The sequence below is a fragment of the Drosophila innubila genome, assembly GCF_004354385.1.
Source record: "Drosophila innubila isolate TH190305 chromosome 3R unlocalized genomic scaffold, UK_Dinn_1.0 2_E_3R, whole genome shotgun sequence".
Lineage (NCBI taxonomy): Eukaryota > Metazoa > Arthropoda > Insecta > Diptera > Drosophilidae > Drosophila > Drosophila innubila.
Genome location: NW_022995380.1, coordinates 6,701,898 through 6,721,091, shown reverse-complemented (window position 1 = coordinate 6,721,091; position 19,194 = coordinate 6,701,898). Strand labels below are relative to the sequence as shown.

General features: G+C 37.7%; 7 protein-coding genes across 10 annotated transcripts; 5 read left to right on the top strand and 2 right to left on the bottom strand.

Annotated features, from left to right (window-relative positions):
* Positions 1–243: 243 nt before the first annotated feature.
* LOC117792758 (WD repeat domain phosphoinositide-interacting protein 3) lies at positions 244–2,370 on the top strand. The gene is made up of 4 exons (XM_034633010.1): positions 244–442; positions 568–654; positions 1,284–2,045; positions 2,121–2,370. The coding sequence occupies exons 1-4, from the start codon at positions 376–378 to the stop codon at positions 2,225–2,227; spliced, it is 1,023 nt and encodes a 340-aa protein (XP_034488901.1). The 5' UTR covers positions 244–375; the 3' UTR covers positions 2,228–2,370.
* Positions 2,371–2,470: 100 nt separating this feature from the next.
* LOC117792759 (venom allergen 3) lies at positions 2,471–3,724 on the top strand. Its single transcript, XM_034633011.1, has 2 exons — positions 2,471–3,039; positions 3,110–3,724. The coding sequence occupies exons 1-2, from the start codon at positions 2,824–2,826 to the stop codon at positions 3,656–3,658; spliced, it is 765 nt and encodes a 254-aa protein (XP_034488902.1). The 5' UTR covers positions 2,471–2,823; the 3' UTR covers positions 3,659–3,724.
* A 321-nt stretch (positions 3,725–4,045) lies between these two features.
* LOC117792756 (facilitated trehalose transporter Tret1) lies at positions 4,046–12,266 on the bottom strand. Of its 3 annotated transcripts, XM_034633007.1 has the most exons (8): positions 9,877–9,895; positions 8,400–8,823; positions 8,151–8,290; positions 7,787–7,906; positions 7,641–7,726; positions 6,928–7,044; positions 4,498–5,871; positions 4,046–4,433 (listed from the first exon to the last, which is right to left on the bottom strand). In XM_034633007.1, the coding sequence occupies exons 2-8, from the start codon at positions 8,438–8,440 to the stop codon at positions 4,164–4,166; spliced, it is 2,148 nt and encodes a 715-aa protein (XP_034488898.1). In that variant the 5' UTR covers positions 8,441–8,823; positions 9,877–9,895; the 3' UTR covers positions 4,046–4,163. The 3 variants fall into 3 exon arrangements, with proteins under 3 accessions (XP_034488898.1, XP_034488896.1, XP_034488899.1); XM_034633005.1 differs by lacking the exons at positions 8,400–8,823; positions 9,877–9,895 and adding an exon at positions 12,147–12,266; XM_034633008.1 differs by lacking the exons at positions 8,400–8,823; positions 9,877–9,895 and having other exon boundaries at positions 8,179–8,290.
* An 846-nt stretch (positions 12,267–13,112) lies between these two features.
* Positions 13,113–14,349, top strand: LOC117790774 (UPF0160 protein C27H6.8). The gene is made up of 2 exons (XM_034630330.1): positions 13,113–13,500; positions 13,562–14,349. The coding sequence occupies exons 1-2, from the start codon at positions 13,118–13,120 to the stop codon at positions 14,298–14,300; spliced, it is 1,122 nt and encodes a 373-aa protein (XP_034486221.1). The 5' UTR covers positions 13,113–13,117; the 3' UTR covers positions 14,301–14,349.
* On the bottom strand, positions 14,334–15,119 carry LOC117790775 (proteasome subunit beta type-3). The gene has a single exon (XM_034630331.1). The coding sequence runs from the start codon at positions 15,019–15,021 to the stop codon at positions 14,404–14,406; it is 618 nt and encodes a 205-aa protein (XP_034486222.1). The 5' UTR covers positions 15,022–15,119; the 3' UTR covers positions 14,334–14,403.
* A 400-nt stretch (positions 15,120–15,519) lies between these two features.
* On the top strand, positions 15,520–17,162 carry LOC117789412 (E3 ubiquitin-protein ligase Iruka). 2 transcript variants are annotated; one of them, XM_034628430.1, is made up of 2 exons: positions 15,520–15,723; positions 15,800–17,162. In XM_034628430.1, exon 2 carries the CDS (start codon positions 15,818–15,820, stop codon positions 16,904–16,906), a length of 1,089 nt encoding a protein of 362 aa, XP_034484321.1. In that variant the 5' UTR covers positions 15,520–15,723; positions 15,800–15,817; the 3' UTR covers positions 16,907–17,162. The 2 variants fall into 2 exon arrangements, with proteins under 2 accessions (XP_034484321.1, XP_034484320.1); XM_034628429.1 differs by having other exon boundaries at positions 15,777–17,162.
* A 372-nt stretch (positions 17,163–17,534) lies between these two features.
* Positions 17,535–19,154, top strand: LOC117789413. The gene is made up of 3 exons (XM_034628431.1): positions 17,535–17,753; positions 17,808–17,999; positions 18,063–19,154. Exons 1-3 carry the CDS (start codon positions 17,712–17,714, stop codon positions 19,020–19,022), a joined length of 1,194 nt encoding a protein of 397 aa, XP_034484322.1. The 5' UTR covers positions 17,535–17,711; the 3' UTR covers positions 19,023–19,154.
* Positions 19,155–19,194: the final 40 nt, after the last annotated feature.

The window sequence follows — 19,194 nt, the reverse complement described above, 5'->3', positions numbered from 1 at the left end:
ATTAAGGTAAACATTTTAATGAAGGTTTGAAGTTTGTCAGCCCTCGAGGATAAAGTTTCAAAATTTAATTTAATTAAAACATATTAAAAATCGTGAAATTTCTACCAAAATTCGGCAAAAATTTAAAAAACTAGCTTAAAAAAAATTTGAAAAATTGTTCAAGAATTTAGAATACCTTTTTTCGGAAATGTACGTATTTTTTTTAGGTAAAAACAATCGAACCAGATCGGAAATTTTATTGGATGGGCAACCTTCAGCAGCCCTGGTACAAATGTACAAAAAATAAATAGAATCATCACGCAGATAAAAATTTGGGTGTTAAAAAGGCGTGAACAAATTGTAAAGAATTGAGGAAGTGAGTTCGAACAATTAAATATGAATTTAACGGATCAAAATCCGTACGGAAACGGCCTGCTCTATGCTGGCTTTAACCAGGACCAGGGTATGTATAATATATGTATGTACTTTGTTTGTTGTTTACATATTCAATAACATGAATATTCAACGTGTTTTTAATATACTATATATTAATTCAATGGGATGATTAATAATCTAATTGCGCCGCAGGATGCTTTGCCTGTGCCACAGATACCGGATTTCGGGTGTACAATTGCGATCCGCTGAAGGAAAAGGAACGTCAATACTTTCCTGAAGGTGAGTGTGTGCGTTTGTGTGTGTAAAGCTATTTACTTGCTGTCTGCCTGCATATTTATCGCACAACTTTCAAAAAATTCTCTAAATATGATTTACTATACTTATTCTTTTACAATTTATTTAAATTTATTATAGTTATATGAATAAGCAATATTTGATTTACAAAAAATGTGTATTCAATATATGTATTAGCATGCATGTAAATCTGTTTGTTGACAGCAAGCAGCACTCAACCTGTTATCAAATTAATATATGTAAATTTACACGTATTTGCATGAAGTTTTAATTATATTGCACAGCCTCTATTATAAATATTTCTATATACAGACATTCACTTAAATGCAGTTCTTCTTTATTGGTCTCAGTGAGATGAATTTGTTATCGAACAGTGATTAATGTTGTACAAACGTTAAGATTAGAGATGTTATTATTGATTATCAAAGCGACCGTTAATGTTTAAAATAGTCTAGTTTTGCTGTAGTCTTCCACGCTCTCGTTTTTGATGTGAATTTTGAAAAAGAAATGTGCTTATTGAAATATTTCATGTATGGTCACATATTAACAATGAGTGACTATTTCCACGTTCCAATTACAATATTTCACTTTTGCATTGTTTTTGCACTTTACAGGTGGTCTCAGCCATGTGGAAATGCTCTTTCGCTGCAATTATCTGGCGCTTGTTGGTGGAGGTATTCGACCCCTGTATCCGCCCAATAAAGTGATTGTCTGGGACGATTTAAAGAAGTCGCCGGCCATTTCATTGGACTTTAATCAGCCGGTGCGCGCTGTTCGCCTGAGACGGGATCGAATTGTCGTTGTGCTCGAGGGTGTAATCAAGGTGTACACATTCACACAGCAGCCACAACAGTTGCATGTGTTTGAGACAAGCGCCAATCCGAACGGACTATGTGTGCTATGTCCACATAGCAATAAAAGTCTACTTGCATTCCCGGGTCGACGAACCGGTCATGTACAAATCGTTGATCTTGCCAATACGGAGCGTGCACCATTGGAGGTGATTGCTCATGAGGCGGCAATAAGTTGCATTGCATTAAATTTGCAGGGCACCCGATTGGCAACCGCCGGTGAAAAGGGCACACTTATACGCATATTCGATACGGAGAACGGGAAAAAGGTGTCAGAGCTGCGACGTGGCAGCAATCATGCCAACATATTTTGCATTAATTTCAATCATCAATCGACTATGATTGTTGTGGCCTCTGATCATGGCACCATACACGTCTTCAATTTGGAGGGCAACAAGCAGCAGCAATCATCGCTTCCGATTTTACCCAAGTATTTCTCAAGTCAATGGAGCTTTGTGAAATTCTCCATACCACAAGGACCTCGCTGTATATGTGCCTTTGGCGCCGATTCCAATTCGGTTGTGGGTAAGTTCACAAACACACACACACATTTAATAACAGACTAATATTTAATTTTTTTTTTTTTCTTTCCGTTTTTAGCCATTTGCGCTGATGGTCATTACTATAAATTCCTATTCAATAACAAGGGCGAATGCAGTCGCGATGTTTGCACGCAGTTCCTGGAGCTCCAGGATGACGAAACTTAAAGTTGAACAATTTTACTCTGTGACGGTTTGTCCTGTATATGCATATTAATATCTATATATATGAAAAAATGTGTTATACAAAATTATACTTAAGCATGCTTTAAACATAAATACGTTACAAGTCGAAAGCTCTTGTCAAGGCATTAATCACCACCATTGTTGACCCCAATACCGGATACTTCGTCGCATCGTATAGGTCGCTGTGCCGGGGAATCACAGACCTGTGCTCACTATAGATACCACAACCAACGGCCCAGTATGGTTGATATCATCTTTGCCAGTAAAATTCGAACATTGGAGTCTTTACCACATTGTAGACCGATCAAAGCGATTATAAAGACGAACAGATTCGGTGAAGGCTTATATTTGCGATTTTTAAATGGGTGCAGTGTGTTACATAAAACCTGAGAGTTCGGTTCAGAGCCAGCCCGCAGCTTTGATAATAAAAGTAGCTTATAGAGAAACTCTTTCATTAAAAATTAGTGCCGCCAATTAAATAATTTTCAGCACGTGGAACATGGATCGAATTGCATATCTAACAAGGATTGTCGCCGTTTATCTAAAAATACTCTTAGTAAGTGATTGAAACACTAAAGATGCAAGTTTCGTTAGTTAAGATATTCCTACAGTTTTCAATTATAATGAGCATGTTATACTTGTATGCGACATCCTTCAATGAAGCAATGTTTAGGACAAAAAGGCCACGATATATAATGCGTGGGGAATTGCGTACGCCTAGTCCACCGGAGGACTATTGCCGCAGAGGACTTTGTCCGCCAGGTGTGAACCACATCGCCTGTAAGAATCCGTTTGTAAGTTAAAAAGATTATTTCAATCATATTAATCAATTCAATACAATCAATTAATCAATCGCTTATCAAGTGGGGACCACAGTGTATGAAACCACGGGAAGGCGTTAACATGGATAAATTAAAAATTTCAATCACTGATCTTTTTAACAATCTGCGAAATCTTTTATCTAAGCCAGCGTACTTTAAAAATTTACCACGAGCCAAGCCCTTGCCCAAGGTAAGCTGGGATCATGAACTCTCCATTCTGGCGATGCGGATAACAAACTTCTGCAATGACGACAAAGTCAGTGAATGTGCAAACACGGCACGTTTTTTAAATGTTGGGAGGAGTTCATTGAAATCTGAGGCGGTTACAATGTCCGCGAGCTCTTTTGTGGTGCATGTGATCAGAGACTTATGGTTTAATCATTCTGCCACTGTAGAGCCAACGTTCGTAACTAGTTTTCCAACAAGTGCTTCAATTAAGGACTATGCATTAGCAAATTTAATTAATAAAAATGTTATGTATGTCGGCTGCGGCATGTTAGTTCAAGGGTCTGGCAAGGATAAGGCTTTTTATTTTACCTGTCTGTTCAATGAAAGTGTCAAGCCTGGACAAAAACTGTACGAAATTGTGTAAAGAATCACGCATGAATGTATATTAGTATAATTCAAATCTGAATAAATTATTCAAATGTCCTTTGTACACTTTCGTATTTAAGTTTACCATTAAATATATTAAAGAATTGGCTTTTGTTTCTTTTAAGCATTAGTAATTCATTGTAAGGTAACTAAGGGAAACTGGGAGGTCCTACTTAGTGTGATTTAAGGTCTAAAAACCATTACATCGCTATATCAAGTTTTCGGCTAACTAAACGATCGCGGTTCAGCATCGCATTTCAGTTACTTTTCGTATGCTTTCCAGCCAGAAATATCTTTGTTTTTCTCTGAAAGTTGCCAATCAGTGTAAGTGACCAAATTGCATAAGCTTGTAACACTTAAGACATGATATGAAAAAAAGGTTCAATTCAAATTAAATTTTTTGGTATTGTATTGCTTTGTTGCTTATAAATATCACTGGATTGTCAAGTAGTTAAGTGAAAGGGTGAAAGTTGCAAATTACAAATGTGTCTAAAGTACTCTAATTATAGATGCGTAGTATTACTGCTTTCCTCGAAGGCGAGATTGGCGGTACCGCTGAGAGAACGGTTTGTTTGAGGCGCAAAGTCGCTTTGCTGCAGATGGATTATCTTTGATTGCTGTTGCGAGCTGATCGGCACATGGAGGTTCTGTAGGTTATCCAGGTGTATAGCATTGGACTGATTCGGTTGCTGTTGCTTTTCGATTTCTTTTGGTGATGGCTGCTTGCGCAGTAGATTCATGTCCGATTTCTTTGAGAAATGTGCCTCGATTTCCTGCAACAAATTTGTATGAAATATGAATAACAATCTATGGATTAATGTGTGTGTCTTGACTTACGCCCAGTGTGCGACCCTCGGTCTCGGGGAGAGTAAAGTAGAGGACAATGGTGCCAATGAAGGCGACGGTGGCATAGAAAGCAAATGTGCCCGGCAACGTCAATGTCGTCAGCATGAAAAGGAAAAGTTTATTGGCCAAAAAGCCAAAGACATAACCAACGCCACCGGAAAATCCTGAAGCGCTGCTGCGTATGTCAGCGGGAAAGACCTCGCCAATGAGTACCCAGGGTATCATGCGTATGCCCAGATGCGAGAAGAAGGCTGACAGCAGCAAGAGTATCAGAGGCACCCAGACTAAATAGTTGGTCTCCTGCTTGGGAACTGTCAGCAGCAGATCCTCCACTATTGGCGGCTTCGAGGGCATCAGTTCGCTACGAACTGTTGATGCTGGAATTGCAGCCGGAACTGGCAGCAACGTTGTGATCTCCAGTTCCTGTTCCTCTATTGGCTGTAAGGTGGTGTCCAGCTCACGTTTGCTACGATTCCATGACTCTGTTGTGTCCAACTCCAACTCCAGCTCTGGCCACATGGTCGTCAACTGTTGTTGCTTCTGTTGCTGCTCATCCTGGCGTTGATTCTCGAATATTTTTGATATGTTTGCCTGCGATATGATGCTCTCCTTGGGAACAATCGCCGAGGCATTGATCACCACATTGTTAACCCCAAAACCAGGCACTTCGTTAAGAAAATGGGCATATGTCGCTGTGCCGAGGAAGCAAAGTCCTGTGCCCACTGTGGATACCAGAACCAATGGCCGCTTGCCCGTAAAATGTATCAGGATTACACCCAGTATAGTGGATATCATCTCTGCCACTCCAAGCAGTATGGTGGCATGGTATTTATTCATGGGAGCCTTCAGCGTATGAAAGATCTGTACGGCGTACGTTTGCAGCGGCGTCTTACCGGAAAAGTGACCCGTAAAGAAGGTGAAGGAGACCAGCAGGAATGGTGCCAAAAATGTGCGCTTACGCCACATGCGCAGACGCCTCTTAAGCCTGCTGCACAGACTTGGTGACGTTGCTCCTCCATCGGAAGCCTCCTCGATGGCCTTTTGTGTGATGAGCTCATCGTACAGCTGATTGAACTCCGCTTCAATCATGTGCTCCGGGACCCAACCACGTAACCATTGCAGTGATTTAACCGCCTCGTGGAAACGATGCTCCCGTATCAGCCAAATGGGACTCTCGGGCACAAAGCACAGCATCACAATAGTTAACACCGGAAAGGCTGCACTCACAGCTGCCACACTCCTCCAATCCATCAGAGAGCCAAGTATGAACTGCACAAAAACGCCTGTGATCACACACGTGGTTCCAAGTGCTGACAAGATGCCCCGATACTTTGGTTCTGTGATCTCAGCCACATATGTGAGCACCTGCAAAAGGTTAAGAGCATCTGACATTTACTACTATTTTTCTTTGTTTTTTTTTTTTTTGTTAAAAAACACGTACAAGCGTTGCATATATACATAATAGGAATAAGATACTTTTTAGCAACTGGATCAAAGATCATATTACATATCTAAAGCCCCGAGTATCTAAAGATACTCTTAGTAAGTGATTGGATCAATAAAGATGCAAGTTTCGTTAGTTAAGATATTTTTACATTTTTCCATTATAAGCACGTAGGTAGGAGTTCATTAAGTTAATTTTGATTAACATTCTGCGAGCCATTTTGTGCAACATGTACTCAAAGCCTTAAGGTTTAATCACATTATGGTTAATTAAATCAAAAACATACCTATTAACAAATATGTACATTTTACATTTAATGCATGTTTTATCAAGATAAGCCTAACTTACATTTTAAGGTTTTTTTTAATATTAAGCTTAACTATGTATAGTACATGTAGAAAACAATAAATTATTTTTAAAAATATTTACCGAAACCGTAACCGTAACCGAAACTTTTCGGTTCTAATAAAAAATTTATGTAACGTAACAGTAGGTTTCGGTTAACGTGTTTCCTGGCAATATTCCCTGTTTTTAACATTCGAATATTTGTTTGTCCAACAGATATAAAACGACTTAAAAAGGAAATCCGTAATTAAATAAAGATTTTCTGGGAAATATGTAAATTTTGTGCTAATCGGCACAAATCAATTGAATAGTTGAGAAAAAGTACACATTTTTTCTGTGTTTACAATGAACTAACTGAATGGGACTTTTTAGGAGAATAGATTGAAATACAGCAATAGTATATAAGAAGATGTTTGACTAATTTGATTTTATGAGTCACGTTGAGCTTAAAAAAATTTGTTTCTCACGGCAAAAGGGTGACAGGGGAAGAATTACAAATCGGATAGATTGCATTCGGCAAGGTCGACTTCAGATATGCCACAAAATATACAATTAATTGTTAAGTTGGTTAGCTTGTTAGTTGTCTAGCTGATTGTGGGTTAGCTTATTGTTAGCTTATTATGATCACTTACTGGTGCCTCCATCAAACCGCCGCCAAGACCAGCCAAGCATAAAGCTGCATACAGATGCTCCGTGCGCGTTGAAAAGTGAAACATTAGCCATGCAGCCAGTATGGGCAGGTTGACAAACTGAAAGTGATACCACAAAACGATACAGATACAGATTCATTCATATTTGTGGATACATAATAATAACAAGAGATCACGCGGAATACCGCATCCCACAAATCGCATGAAATGACTTTGTTTGGTTTTCCAGTTCAGTATGTCAATGTTATTATTGGTGATAGGTATGTTATCCAGATGTAGCTACAATATTTTAACTTTTTAGTGAAGGCAATAAAACGAGTAACGCATTAAGGAGCGGTAAGCAGTATTAATATTCTTGATCAGTAAGTTTCCATTCAATTTTAACTCAGTTGAAAAGCTACGTTGATTATATTTAGATCCGTTTTTCACATCAGATAATTTATACGTTGTTCGCGACGGATCAAATTACTTAATCAAATAGTTTTATGGTCGAGAATCAAAGTATACTATGACAACATTTTTTATTCTTGAGATATCTCCCACAAATTGTGTGTACAATGGTATACATTCTTTCAAATTTGGTTAAAACCGGACTACAAGTTTGTATAGTTATGAAATAAAAGACCGTTAAAAGCTAAATATTTTTATAAAACACCTGTTCAATTGTTTAATCAAGTTTTTTAGGGAATACGCACCTGCATAGCTCGACGCTTGCCCAGCGGTTGAGTTAGTAGGCCCGAGAAGAGGCAACCCAGCGGTACGCAGATTAAATTAATCGAACCTTTGCAAAATTTAAAATTTTAATAATATAATTTTTTAAATTTTGCTGACCTTAACTTACTGAACCATGATATTTCGTCTTTGTTAAGCACTATTTCGCCATTGTGAGAATCGCTGCGTCCTTCGCCGCCCTGTATGGCGGGTATTACAATTGTGGGGAAGCCCAAAGTCATGCCATAACCTATAAAGGAAAATGAAGAGATTTATCATTAGGTTCGCCATAGTTTGTCTAGTTCCCAAAGGCAAGGAATGAAGTCAGTAGTTTTCAGAATAATTTAAATTTGTTCTAACCAAAGTTTCAATATTTTATCGTATTGAAAAAAAAAATTTCAAAATTTCTTAAGCTATCCAACTTCATAGCTTGCTTACAAATTTTGGATATAACTTTAAATACATTCCAAATTAAAGTATTACAATTTATTTACCGAATAGCAATATGTTCTTAATACTAACAGCTAGAAACTGTGGCAGGGCCCGTCGAAAGTTGCTCACTTCCACATCGATGACACCGGAAATGCGTCGGTTGTTACCATTTTGCATAAATAATGGACGGTCGTTCAGCGCGCTATCAATGATAATAATAAAAAAGAGCAATTATAATTATTCATAGATAATTATCTTTACTTATTCACTTTTTATATTAATTTTCAAGTTTTTATATAAGCTATGTTTACCCATTTTTCTCAGGCGGCACTGCTGTCTTGCCATTGAACATCGTGGCGTATACTTGATTTGTTTGAAAAATATTCTCTATGTTTTTGTTTTATTGTTAACGATTGTTTTTTTTTTTTGTTTCATACAACTAACCAAAAAGATAACATTTTCTTCAACTTAATGTCCCCAATTTAACACATCAAACTTAACGCAATATTTTGATTTGTCGTATTTTCGAGAGCTAATTACTCAAAATTCAAAAGGGTTCGTCACTGATATTGTTATTATGCTCTTGATGTTGTTAACTTTCTTTCGCATATTTTTTTTTTTTTGTTTTATTTTAGTATTCGCTTGGGAGCGTCGAATTTTTTGACACAATTTATTGCTTCGAGTACGTGTTAATATGTTTAAATTGTCTTAATTTCTTTTTACCAATTCAATGCTCTAAGGCTTGTAGGCGTTGAATATTATATGAATCAATTAATTAATTAAGACTTGATATTAATTAAAGAAAACTTGCAATATACCATACAAATTTTGTTTATACATTTCACTGCGCGTCATTAAACAGCGGTAACTTTTTTGAGAAACAAAGAAAATTTGCATATATGTATGTATATATATTATATCAGCAGCTCAGCACATTGCGTGATACTTAAATCAGTTGTTTGTTTTTTTTAAACCTGTTAATATCGCAAGTTCGTCGTACTTAGGACAATAAAATCAGGTTGTAGAACCAGCTCTATCTCGAACTCTCTAAGTGAATCCTATAAAGTAAATAATTTATAGGTCAGGAAGAAAGCCAACCTTAATTGTGACCCATCTTGAGCAGGCAACCATTTAGGAGATGTTTACCAGTTAACTTCGAGTAAATCACGGGTTCAAGTATTTTGTATATTTTTTTTTCATTTCTTTCTAAAGCCGCCGGGATATTTTGATAGCTATTTATGGTACTTTGCACCAGTTGACACGAACCCTGAGGTGTTGGCGCTATCTGAAGTGATCGAAAGAAGAGTGAGCAAAATTACTCAATATTCACATTTTCTCTTATTGACTATCAAAACTGGTTTGTAACTGATGCGTATTTTGTTTGTATAAATTGTCTTAGGGAGAGTTGCAGATACTTGAACCGACAAATTGACCATCATTCGGACCTGGACAAAAGTACATGATTGTATGTACATACGTGCTCAAACGGGAATGCAAAGTGAATTCAAAATGCAAATGTCATAATCCGCAACCGGAATTGTAAGTATACTTCTAACTACAAAAGAAACCTTGAAGTCACATATTTAAGCCACAATGCAAATAGAGGAAGCAAAACTCTTTGGAACCCTTTGAACTGTTATAAAATTTGTCATAGTTTAATTTAATTAATATTTTTCTGTTACACTTTGATTTCAAATTATTAAGTTTCCAATCGGTGTAACACATTTCACAGTTTTTTGCACTTGTTTTTAATGTGCCGTTATATTCTAATTTTAACGCTTTATTCACGCCGATATTTTGTGCGCTTCGCTTTAAGCCAACATCTTTACGCGACGCACGGTCAAACCCAACTGAAAACGGAAACCTAAAACCAAAACCAAACGAGCCCGAAGCTCGACTCGACTCGTCAGTTACAGCAAACGCGAAAAGCAAAAATACAAAATAAAAATAAATAAAAACAAAAACAAATATGTTTGCTTCAAACGCAGCTTACAAAACAATTCCGCAGTCTCGTTCACTCTCTACAGTCGCAGCTGTCGACGATACTCATATGCTGCCGGCAGCGCTGCTTGCCTCGCACTTATTGTGAATTGGTTAACGAAACTAGTTTGTGCACAAAACTTTCTAGTATTAGTATAATTCTAATACTAAGTACAGGCATGCAGGAATTTAATCCACTTGAAGTGCTATGAAAGTAATGAAAGATACTTAATAAATTGCCTCGTGAATGTAAAAAATATATAAAAGGATAAGTATAAGGAACAAGCATATTTTGACTAAATATAAGATAAACATAATATTACTCGAAAACGTTAGGATAAAATTGTACAACTGAATAAATAAATATAATGTATAAATATAAAGAGCTCTCCACATGTAAATCCAATTTATTTCACTTTAATTTAAATTGTAATTGCTATCACTGAAAAGCTTTTATTGTGACTTGTGCAGTTCTAATTAATGGGATTCCAACAAAAGAATCAGATTTAATTCACCTTGATAGTTAGTTACTAGTATAAACCTAAGACAGCTTTTTTGCTGCACTTACAGCAGTACTTTAGAGCGATTTGTTGTTTGCTTTTATGATCAGCTATAAAAGTACAATGCATGCAACTGCAAATGTCAAAACTGTTCGTAAATTCATACAGTTAGTCAAGCCATTGTGTTGACAACAAAACAAATATCTTGATTTTTTATTATACCATAAAGTTAAAAAAAATTATTATTGAGATCCACTGGGAAAGCTATTTATAAAAGTAAAAAATAAAATATGTGATTTTTCTTGTCCAAAAATTAGTTGACCAGTTGTATAGCGCTGCAAATAGACGGAAACTTATCCCATTTAAACATAGAATCAAAAAAATAAAATCAATTAAAGCTACGATTACAACACATTCTTCATACAACCACTTCTAAAGATACACATACATATAGTATGTATTATGTTATTGTTGTTTAACAAAGCAGCGCAGCTTTGACGTGACAGCCACAGACAATGCTGCCAAACTGACGCAAACTAACAGATTCAAAATGGTCAATTATCTACAAATAAAACTTCATGTTAAGAATTCAATTGCTATTATAAAGAGAGAGAAGAGACATCGAACGCGAGAAATTTAAACCGGATTCTATCTAATTTAAAAGCTCATACACAGTTCGATCTAAAAAGCAGTAAACTGGAAGCGAAGTTGACTCGTAACTTCTGTAAAACTTAACTAAAAGTTATTAACATTCCGTTTTTAATAACTTGCTTACTTATTTGGTCTGCGTCGCATCTGTATTGACACATTATTTTAAGTAATTATTGGGTAGTTCAGTTTTAATACCCTTTTGCTAATTTGAGATAAATATGGGCATAGCTAAAATGTTAAAGGTGTTTAGTGCAGTTATTTGTTTTAACATGTAGATGCCAAATCAAAAAAAGAAATCGACTAATATTACTATCCAAATTAAAATCTCATCGTTGCCTTCGGAATTAGAAAGATGTTTTGCGCTTTGCTTCCAATTACAAAAGTGTTTGAAACGGGTTTGCATGCAACTTGCAAGCCAGGTGCATCATTTTTTGTTGTCTTTTTTTATTTGCACCTTACACACATATTTTCTATACAAACGTGTCAAATCGCTGTCAATTTTCAAACTGGCATGCAAATCGATGGTCATGGGAGACACAAAAAACACTATAAGCATGTATATTCGTACATATTTAACAAATATGCAAGTAATTTCAAATAAACGTTTTTTGATACGGCACACACGTGATCATTCGCTGTGATTTATGTTTGCATTAGCATGTGTGCTATTGAGACAAAATCAGTGTGTTTTTTTAATTGTGTGATGCTTTATCAATCACACTTTTAAAATGATAAATTTTCCCACTGGACAATTAACGGAAATGCGAAATTTAAATAATTTAAGGCAGCAGCCGATTATATAAGCTAGCACCCGCAGTTAAATTTTTTGTAGTAATGTTGTAGGTACCTAATTGCCAATAGACAATTTTGGCATGACTTTCAGTTTATTGTAGTAATGTAATCTTATATAAGTGCTTATTTACGTACATCATGGGAGCTTGCCGACTAATATTTCTACGCAGTCGAGCTTCCGCCATTTTTTTTTAGATTTTAGATTTTTAAAAGTGAAGAATATCCATACGTCGCTCTTGAACTTCCACGGCGAACTGAATAGCTGTAAGATATTGGAATACCGGCCAAAAATCGCATTATGTGAACCAATAAAGTTTTTTGTATAACAAATTAGCTACAAACTGTTAATTGCACAGAAGAATACCAACGCACGTACAGAGTTGCGGAGATGGTGTTTTGTGACGTAGCGGAGCTTACCATTATTATTTTAGCTAATGTAATATATTTTCAGAGTATAAATCATCATTTTAGTGCACTTTAATTAAATATAAATGCATCAGCAAATTGAAATAGCTACAAAAATTACATTTTAAATTTAGCGCCCATTTTTAATCCACAGTGCTACCAGATGCAAAAAATCAATTCACAATAGTTACATGAAGTGTGTAACTATGTGTAAGTGAGGAGCAATTGCTAATGAGGAGCAACGTCGTTAAATTGTATACCTAAAATATACCAGAACACCTGGTAATTATAAATACTGAATTAATTAGAACGCGTTATTGGTCTCGTGTGGCTACATTGGAAATTTAAATTCAGTTATTGCAAATTTCAAAATGCAATAACTTTGAAATAAATTTATAATTTGACGAAAATTTAAAATTCGAAATAAGATAAAATGGCAATCTTTGGACCAGATGGCAGCCTTCTACACCATTTCTGCCAAGTTTTTAGGGTGAGCAATAGCTGTTTCTGTCTGGAAAGCATCTAAATTTGTTATTGTAGGCACTTTTCACAGTTTTAACAAAAATATTAATAGAAAAACTTTGCTGAAAATATATTTAAATTGACAAGTTTCGAGCTAATAACCATTTTAAAATTTTTCTAGCAAACGAAATCTGAAAATAGCCAGATGTAGCTATAAAATAGCTAAGTTGGCAACAGTGATGGTAACACGATTATTCTTACCGCGTTTTTTACCAAAAGTCTTCACAAACTTTGTCGAAATTAACCAGCTTAGGATGAGCACTGGAAATGTAGAACCAACACCGGCAAAGCGCAGTACGCCACCCACAATTGGAACTCACAACGGCACATTCCACTGTGACGAGGTTGTTGCTTGTTTTATGTTAAAGCAGTTGCCGGAATACGAGAATTCTGATATTTTTCGCAGTCGTGATGATAAAGCACTGCGTGAGAAATGCGATATCATAGTGGATGTTGGAAGTGAATTTGATCATGCCAAGAAATGGTATGATCATCATCAACTGACTTTCCAGGATACGTTCAACACGTTGCGGCCGGAATTCGCAGAGAAATTTGATATTAGGTGAGTTGTATGATCGAAAGAATGAATTAAATAGTTTATAATTATTATTAATTAATTGCAGACTGAGCAGTGCTGGCCTCATTTACTGTTATTATGGCGAACGGGTGATTCAAAGTATTTTGAAACGCGAACGAAATGTGCAATTATCGCCATCAAATTTGAAATTGGCTTTTCTGCAAATCTATCGCAATTTTATAAGCGAACTCGATGCCATCGACAATGGTGTCCAAATGTTTGAGGGTGGCGAGCCACGCTATAAGATATCAACGCATCTCTCGGCGCGCATTGGCAAGCTGAATCCATCGTGGCAGGACTCCAATTCTGAAACGGATCAACGGTTCCATAAAGCCATGGCCATTGCGGGCAATGAGTTTGTCGAGAATGTCATCGAAGTTGCTTGTTCCTGGATTGCTGCACGGGATCATGTGCGAAAGGCCTTGGAGCAGGCAAAAACCATTCATCCTAGTGGAGAAATTCTGTTACTGGACACCTTTTGCCCCTGGAAAGCACATTTGTTCGATTTGGAAAAGGAATATAAGCTCGAAGGTGTGCCCAAGTTGGTTGTATTCAATGATGGCTCCAGTTGGCGTGTTGCCGGCGTTCCTGTAACGCCAAGTAGCTATCTTGGTCGCAAGTTCTTGCCCACACCATGGCGCGGACTACGAGATGAAGAGCTGAGTAAAATAGCGGGTATTGAAGGCCTGATATTTGTGCATCACACTGGATTCATTGGCGGTGCAAAGACCAAAGAGGCTTCATTAGCCATGGCTCTAAAAAGCATCGAGTTCACTGACGAGTAATACTTTAGATATGTGCATAATAAATAGCAATCGTTTGGGACCTTACAAATTTTATTTGTTTCTTTCTTGTTACGATTTGTTGAATATTTTTTACAAAATGTACCTAATCCATGCGAGTCTTCAACGATCGCTCTGTAATCTTGTCCGCTTCAATAATGTAGACGGTGGCACCCCAACCACTCATTGCGTCACGGTCAAAAGCATTCACCATAGACTGGGCAATCACCTCAAACAGCTGATCCGGCTCCAGATCAGGGCGCCATAGTGTCTCGCACATGCCGTATAATTGCTCAGCACAGGTGCCCGCAACCACAAAGTCATCGGGCTCATTGGGGCAACCAATGAGATCCATATTACAGATGAACGGTTTCATGGTCTTGGGATCCAGACCCGCAACCACAGGCTCAATGAAGTACGGTCCAAAGCGATGCTCGTACAGGAAACTGGACAACATGGCAGAGAACGGTTTGGGCGCCATTTCACGATTCTCTTTTGTTTCATATATATTTTTGCGGAACATTAAACGATCGCGTACCGTCAATATATCCGTCTGCAGTCCAGTTAGTCCCAGGAACATGCGAGGGGCAATGTGAAACACCTTCTTGAAGTCTGTGGAAATGGTCTGTGCCTGCACACCAAAGCGATGATCCGTTGCAATGGCCACACAGTCCTTGCCACGCATGGCAACAACGCAACCACCATTATATGCCAGAATAGACATTCTTACTTTGCGTTAATGTTTAATAACGATTTAACGTGAATAAAATTCGGAAAATGCTAAACGCCGCTTCGAAGATGACTTTTTGTTTCTGCCAGTACGGTCAAAGTTGCCAGACAGCTTTTTCTAAATTGCACTAACGAAAACGACAAATTTAGGGCTCGACTGGTAACACTGAAAAAAGTTATCGAAATGACGTAGATAACTTAAAAAGTAATAAAAAAAAAAATATAGAAAATCCTGAATTGATTTCATATGTTTTTTTTTTAAATTAGTAAGCAGCTATTTATTTTTGCTAAGCAACTCGTTAATTTCATAACTGATTCAATTTTGTATTTATGGTATTTTCAACTTTTATAATTGCCGCAATATTTTTTTATTAGAAATTAAAATTAAACCCAATTTGAAACTAAAAAAGATATTTATAGAGTAAAATATACAAATTCAACTAGGAAATTGGTCATTGAAATAGCCGACACTATTTTAAGAACTATTATCGACATCGATAAGTGTATATCGACGACTGTCATTACAATCGAGTAATATACAGCAGCACGATGTCCTCTTAAAATTATAAAATTCTACATAAAAAAAAACAACAACACTAAATGTTTGAAGTAGCGACTGTTGTGCAAACATTGTTCCATTGCTCGCGCTTAATACTATTGCAAAAGATAAATAAAGAAGCAACCACTAAAGCGATAGGTAAGCCGACTAAGCTTGCACAACAACAATAGTGAATTAGTGAAAATTTCCAGTGCAACAAATATCGCACACACAGAGTCCAAGCAACATTCAAATGGCTGAGGCAATGGTCGTGGAGGAGCGTTCCACAGCGCCCAAACGTTTTTTCTGTCACATGTGCAATGTGGAGATCAACATTCCGAACACGGACTACACTTGCCCCTTGTGCTCGAACGGTTTTGTCGAGGAGCTGCCAGCGAATGCACCCGAGCTGACAGCGTCCACCAGCAGTGGATCCAATGATACGGCCAATGCTAGCACTAGCTCCAGCAGCAGTGGAGCCGGTGGCAGTGGACTCCTTAATGTGGAATCATTACGGAATGATATTGTATCGCTGCTTAGCATGCGAAATGTGCCCAACTTGGAGATCACCATTGAGCCGAATCGACGACACACCAGTGTAATGCATCTGGGTGCTCCCGGCACCCCAATGACTGGAGCCGGCAACATTGCCGGAGGACGTGTGCGACCGGCAAATCTAGATCGCTTGGACAATGTGCTGTATGATTTCCTTCAGAGCTTGCCGCTGGCCGGTGCATCCACCGAAATTGTAACTGGTCCCGGCACCGGCGGAAACTCTCATATGTTCTTTATGGGTAATCCCGGCGATTATGCGTGGGGTCGAGAGGGTCTCGATACGATTGTCACCCAGATGCTCAATCAAATGGAGACATCGGGTCCTCCGCCATTGTCCTCGCAGCGTATCAATGAAATACCAAATGTAAAAATCACCGCCGAAGAAGTGGAACGCAAAATGCAATGCTCCGTTTGTTGGGATGACTTCAAACTGGATGAAACCGTGCGCAAATTGCCCTGTTCACATCTGTATCACGAGAATTGTATTGTGCCATGGCTGAATCTACACAGCACCTGTCCCATCTGTCGCAAATCGCTGGCCAGCGATGATGACAACGACGATGTCGATGAGGACTTTGTGCTCCTTAACAGATTTGTAGAAGGGAATGGCAGCATCGGGGGACATGGCAGCAGTACCAACACATCAAGGACTGCTGCACCCACTAATGCATCTAGTCAATCGGCAACAACACAGCCAACTAATGAGCCAACAACAACAACAACAGCTGCACCCTCGTCTCGCAACAACGTCTTCACCTTTGACGATGACAATATGTTTTTGGACTAATTTAGCGAGGTGGATACGAAACGGGACATGGCTTAACTTGGTTTAACCTGCATATTCAAAATTCAAAAAGCCCACGCATCTTAAGCGTTGAGCTATTAGCACACAAAATCAAAGCAGTTGCAAAATATTTATATAAATTTACATAAACAAAAAAAAAAAATAATAACAAAACAAGAGGAATACAATAATGTAGACACACGCTTTTCTTATGTTGTTCAATAAGGGCTGGTAAACAATATATATAAATTGTTACTCATTCTTTTGGCTCCTTCAATAAAAATTTTGTAAAAGTAGTAATACTATTACCCATTTTTATAGGATATTATAAAAAAAATAATGTATAAATATCTTCAATTAAATATTTATTGTTCCAAAAATCTGAAATATAAACACTGTACTTGCGCTTAACTTAATATATGTATAAAAGTTGTTTTGCATACAATTTATAATTATTAATAACTAAACAAAATGCAACTAGATACTAGTGCTGAAAATCATAAATCACAACAATTAATTATTTAGTAAAATGATGGTATAATTTAATATTTTTAGCTACGCTAAACATTTAAATATGTATGTTATAATAACAATAATATTAAAAGAAATAAAAACAAAAATTAGTCAGCTGAAATCATTCGGAACAGTGTGGCAACGCCATAAGCAAAGTTTTTATTGTTGTCGGTGTGCGTGTAGTTGTTGTTATACAAAGGCGCAACTTTTAAGCCAACCAAGTTATTTATAGCCGAGAGCAAAGAATGCTATAGACAGCAGAAGAAATTGGAGTAATTAAGCGTGATTAGAGAGCATGGCAACTGCAGTTAGCGATATTGTTTTGCTCACAGATGTGGTAAGAACCAAAAATGTTGAACGTTAACTTCAATAATCTATAATAGACACACAGGTGCGAGATCAATATGTTCGCTATCTGGAGCGCCAGCTGGAGGAGAATGTTGCCATGTGGGCGTCCACTTCCAGGAATCATCACAAGGCCACAGCTTGGGCATGCATTGCCCATAGCTTGGAAGCTCTAGAGATGCGGGCGATTAAAGCCTGTCAGGCTGCACAACTATATCAACGTGCCATGGTCAAGATGGTAACGTATTGTATATAACGTATATTCCCAGTCAGTTATTTAATGATGTTGATGATTATACAGATAGCCGCCGTTAGACGTAACACACAGGAATGCCGACTGGCTGATGCTCTTTTCGACCACATGCAGCGACAGCAATTGGTCGAGGATGCAGCATCAATTGACGCCGTCTCTTCCCCACAGTTTGCGGATAAATTCACACAAACATCAACGGCAAATGGGAAGCATAGTGACAATTATACAAACTACACGCTGGGCCAAAAAATCGATTTGTTTCAGACCAGACTCGCTGAGCATGAATCGGAGCGCGAAACTGAAGTCCATGTCAAGCAGCAGGCAACAACTCCCGAGTCTAGCACTGAAGATGCAGTAGCTCAGGAGTTGGCCAAGTTATTTGACGATGAACCAACCGATTTGAATGCTTTGTTTGGCATTGAAACCACTTCAGCCATGGATATTCATCCAGACTTTACCTGCGCAGAAGCAAAACAACTAAAGCCAATAACATCGCCGTCTATAACTCAGCCGGTTCTCCACAACGAAAACAAGACAGATCTTAGGCATAGTCGCTGGCCCTGTGAGTTGTATGCTCAACGACGTCGTCTTAGCGCCTGTTTGGTGCGTCTGTTGGATGCGGATTGGCGCTGTGAGGATGCCCTGCGATATAAATTCAATATGCTATTTGGGGAGGACAGTGATGATGAGTTTGCAACGCACATATCTAGTCCAAGCATTGATCTAGTCGATGAGGTGCTGCTGGCCAGCTGCATATTACGTATACGACCTTGGATTGTGCATTATTTGATGCGTCCACTGCAAGAGGGTCTAATCGCTAATCGATTTCTATTCAAAAAGCTGGCTAAAATGCTTGCCAATAATATTGTCCTGGTCAATCCATATGCCAGTGAACGGCAGGTAAAACAGGCCGTCGAACAAATGTTCTGCATTCAACCCAAAGGTATTCAAAGCGAAAATGATCTCGAATTTCTGCCATCAGTGTTTGTTGATAGATTTGATAGCTGAGTGAGGTCATCTTATGCCTGCAAATCCAATTATTCCTATCATTTTAGAGATCTTTACAATAAATTAGTTAACATTACGAAATAGTATTGTATCCACGATAAGCAATAAAGTTTTAAGTATAATTCCCAGTAATTCCAATCTACTGTATACTTAAAAAAAAAGAACGAATCGA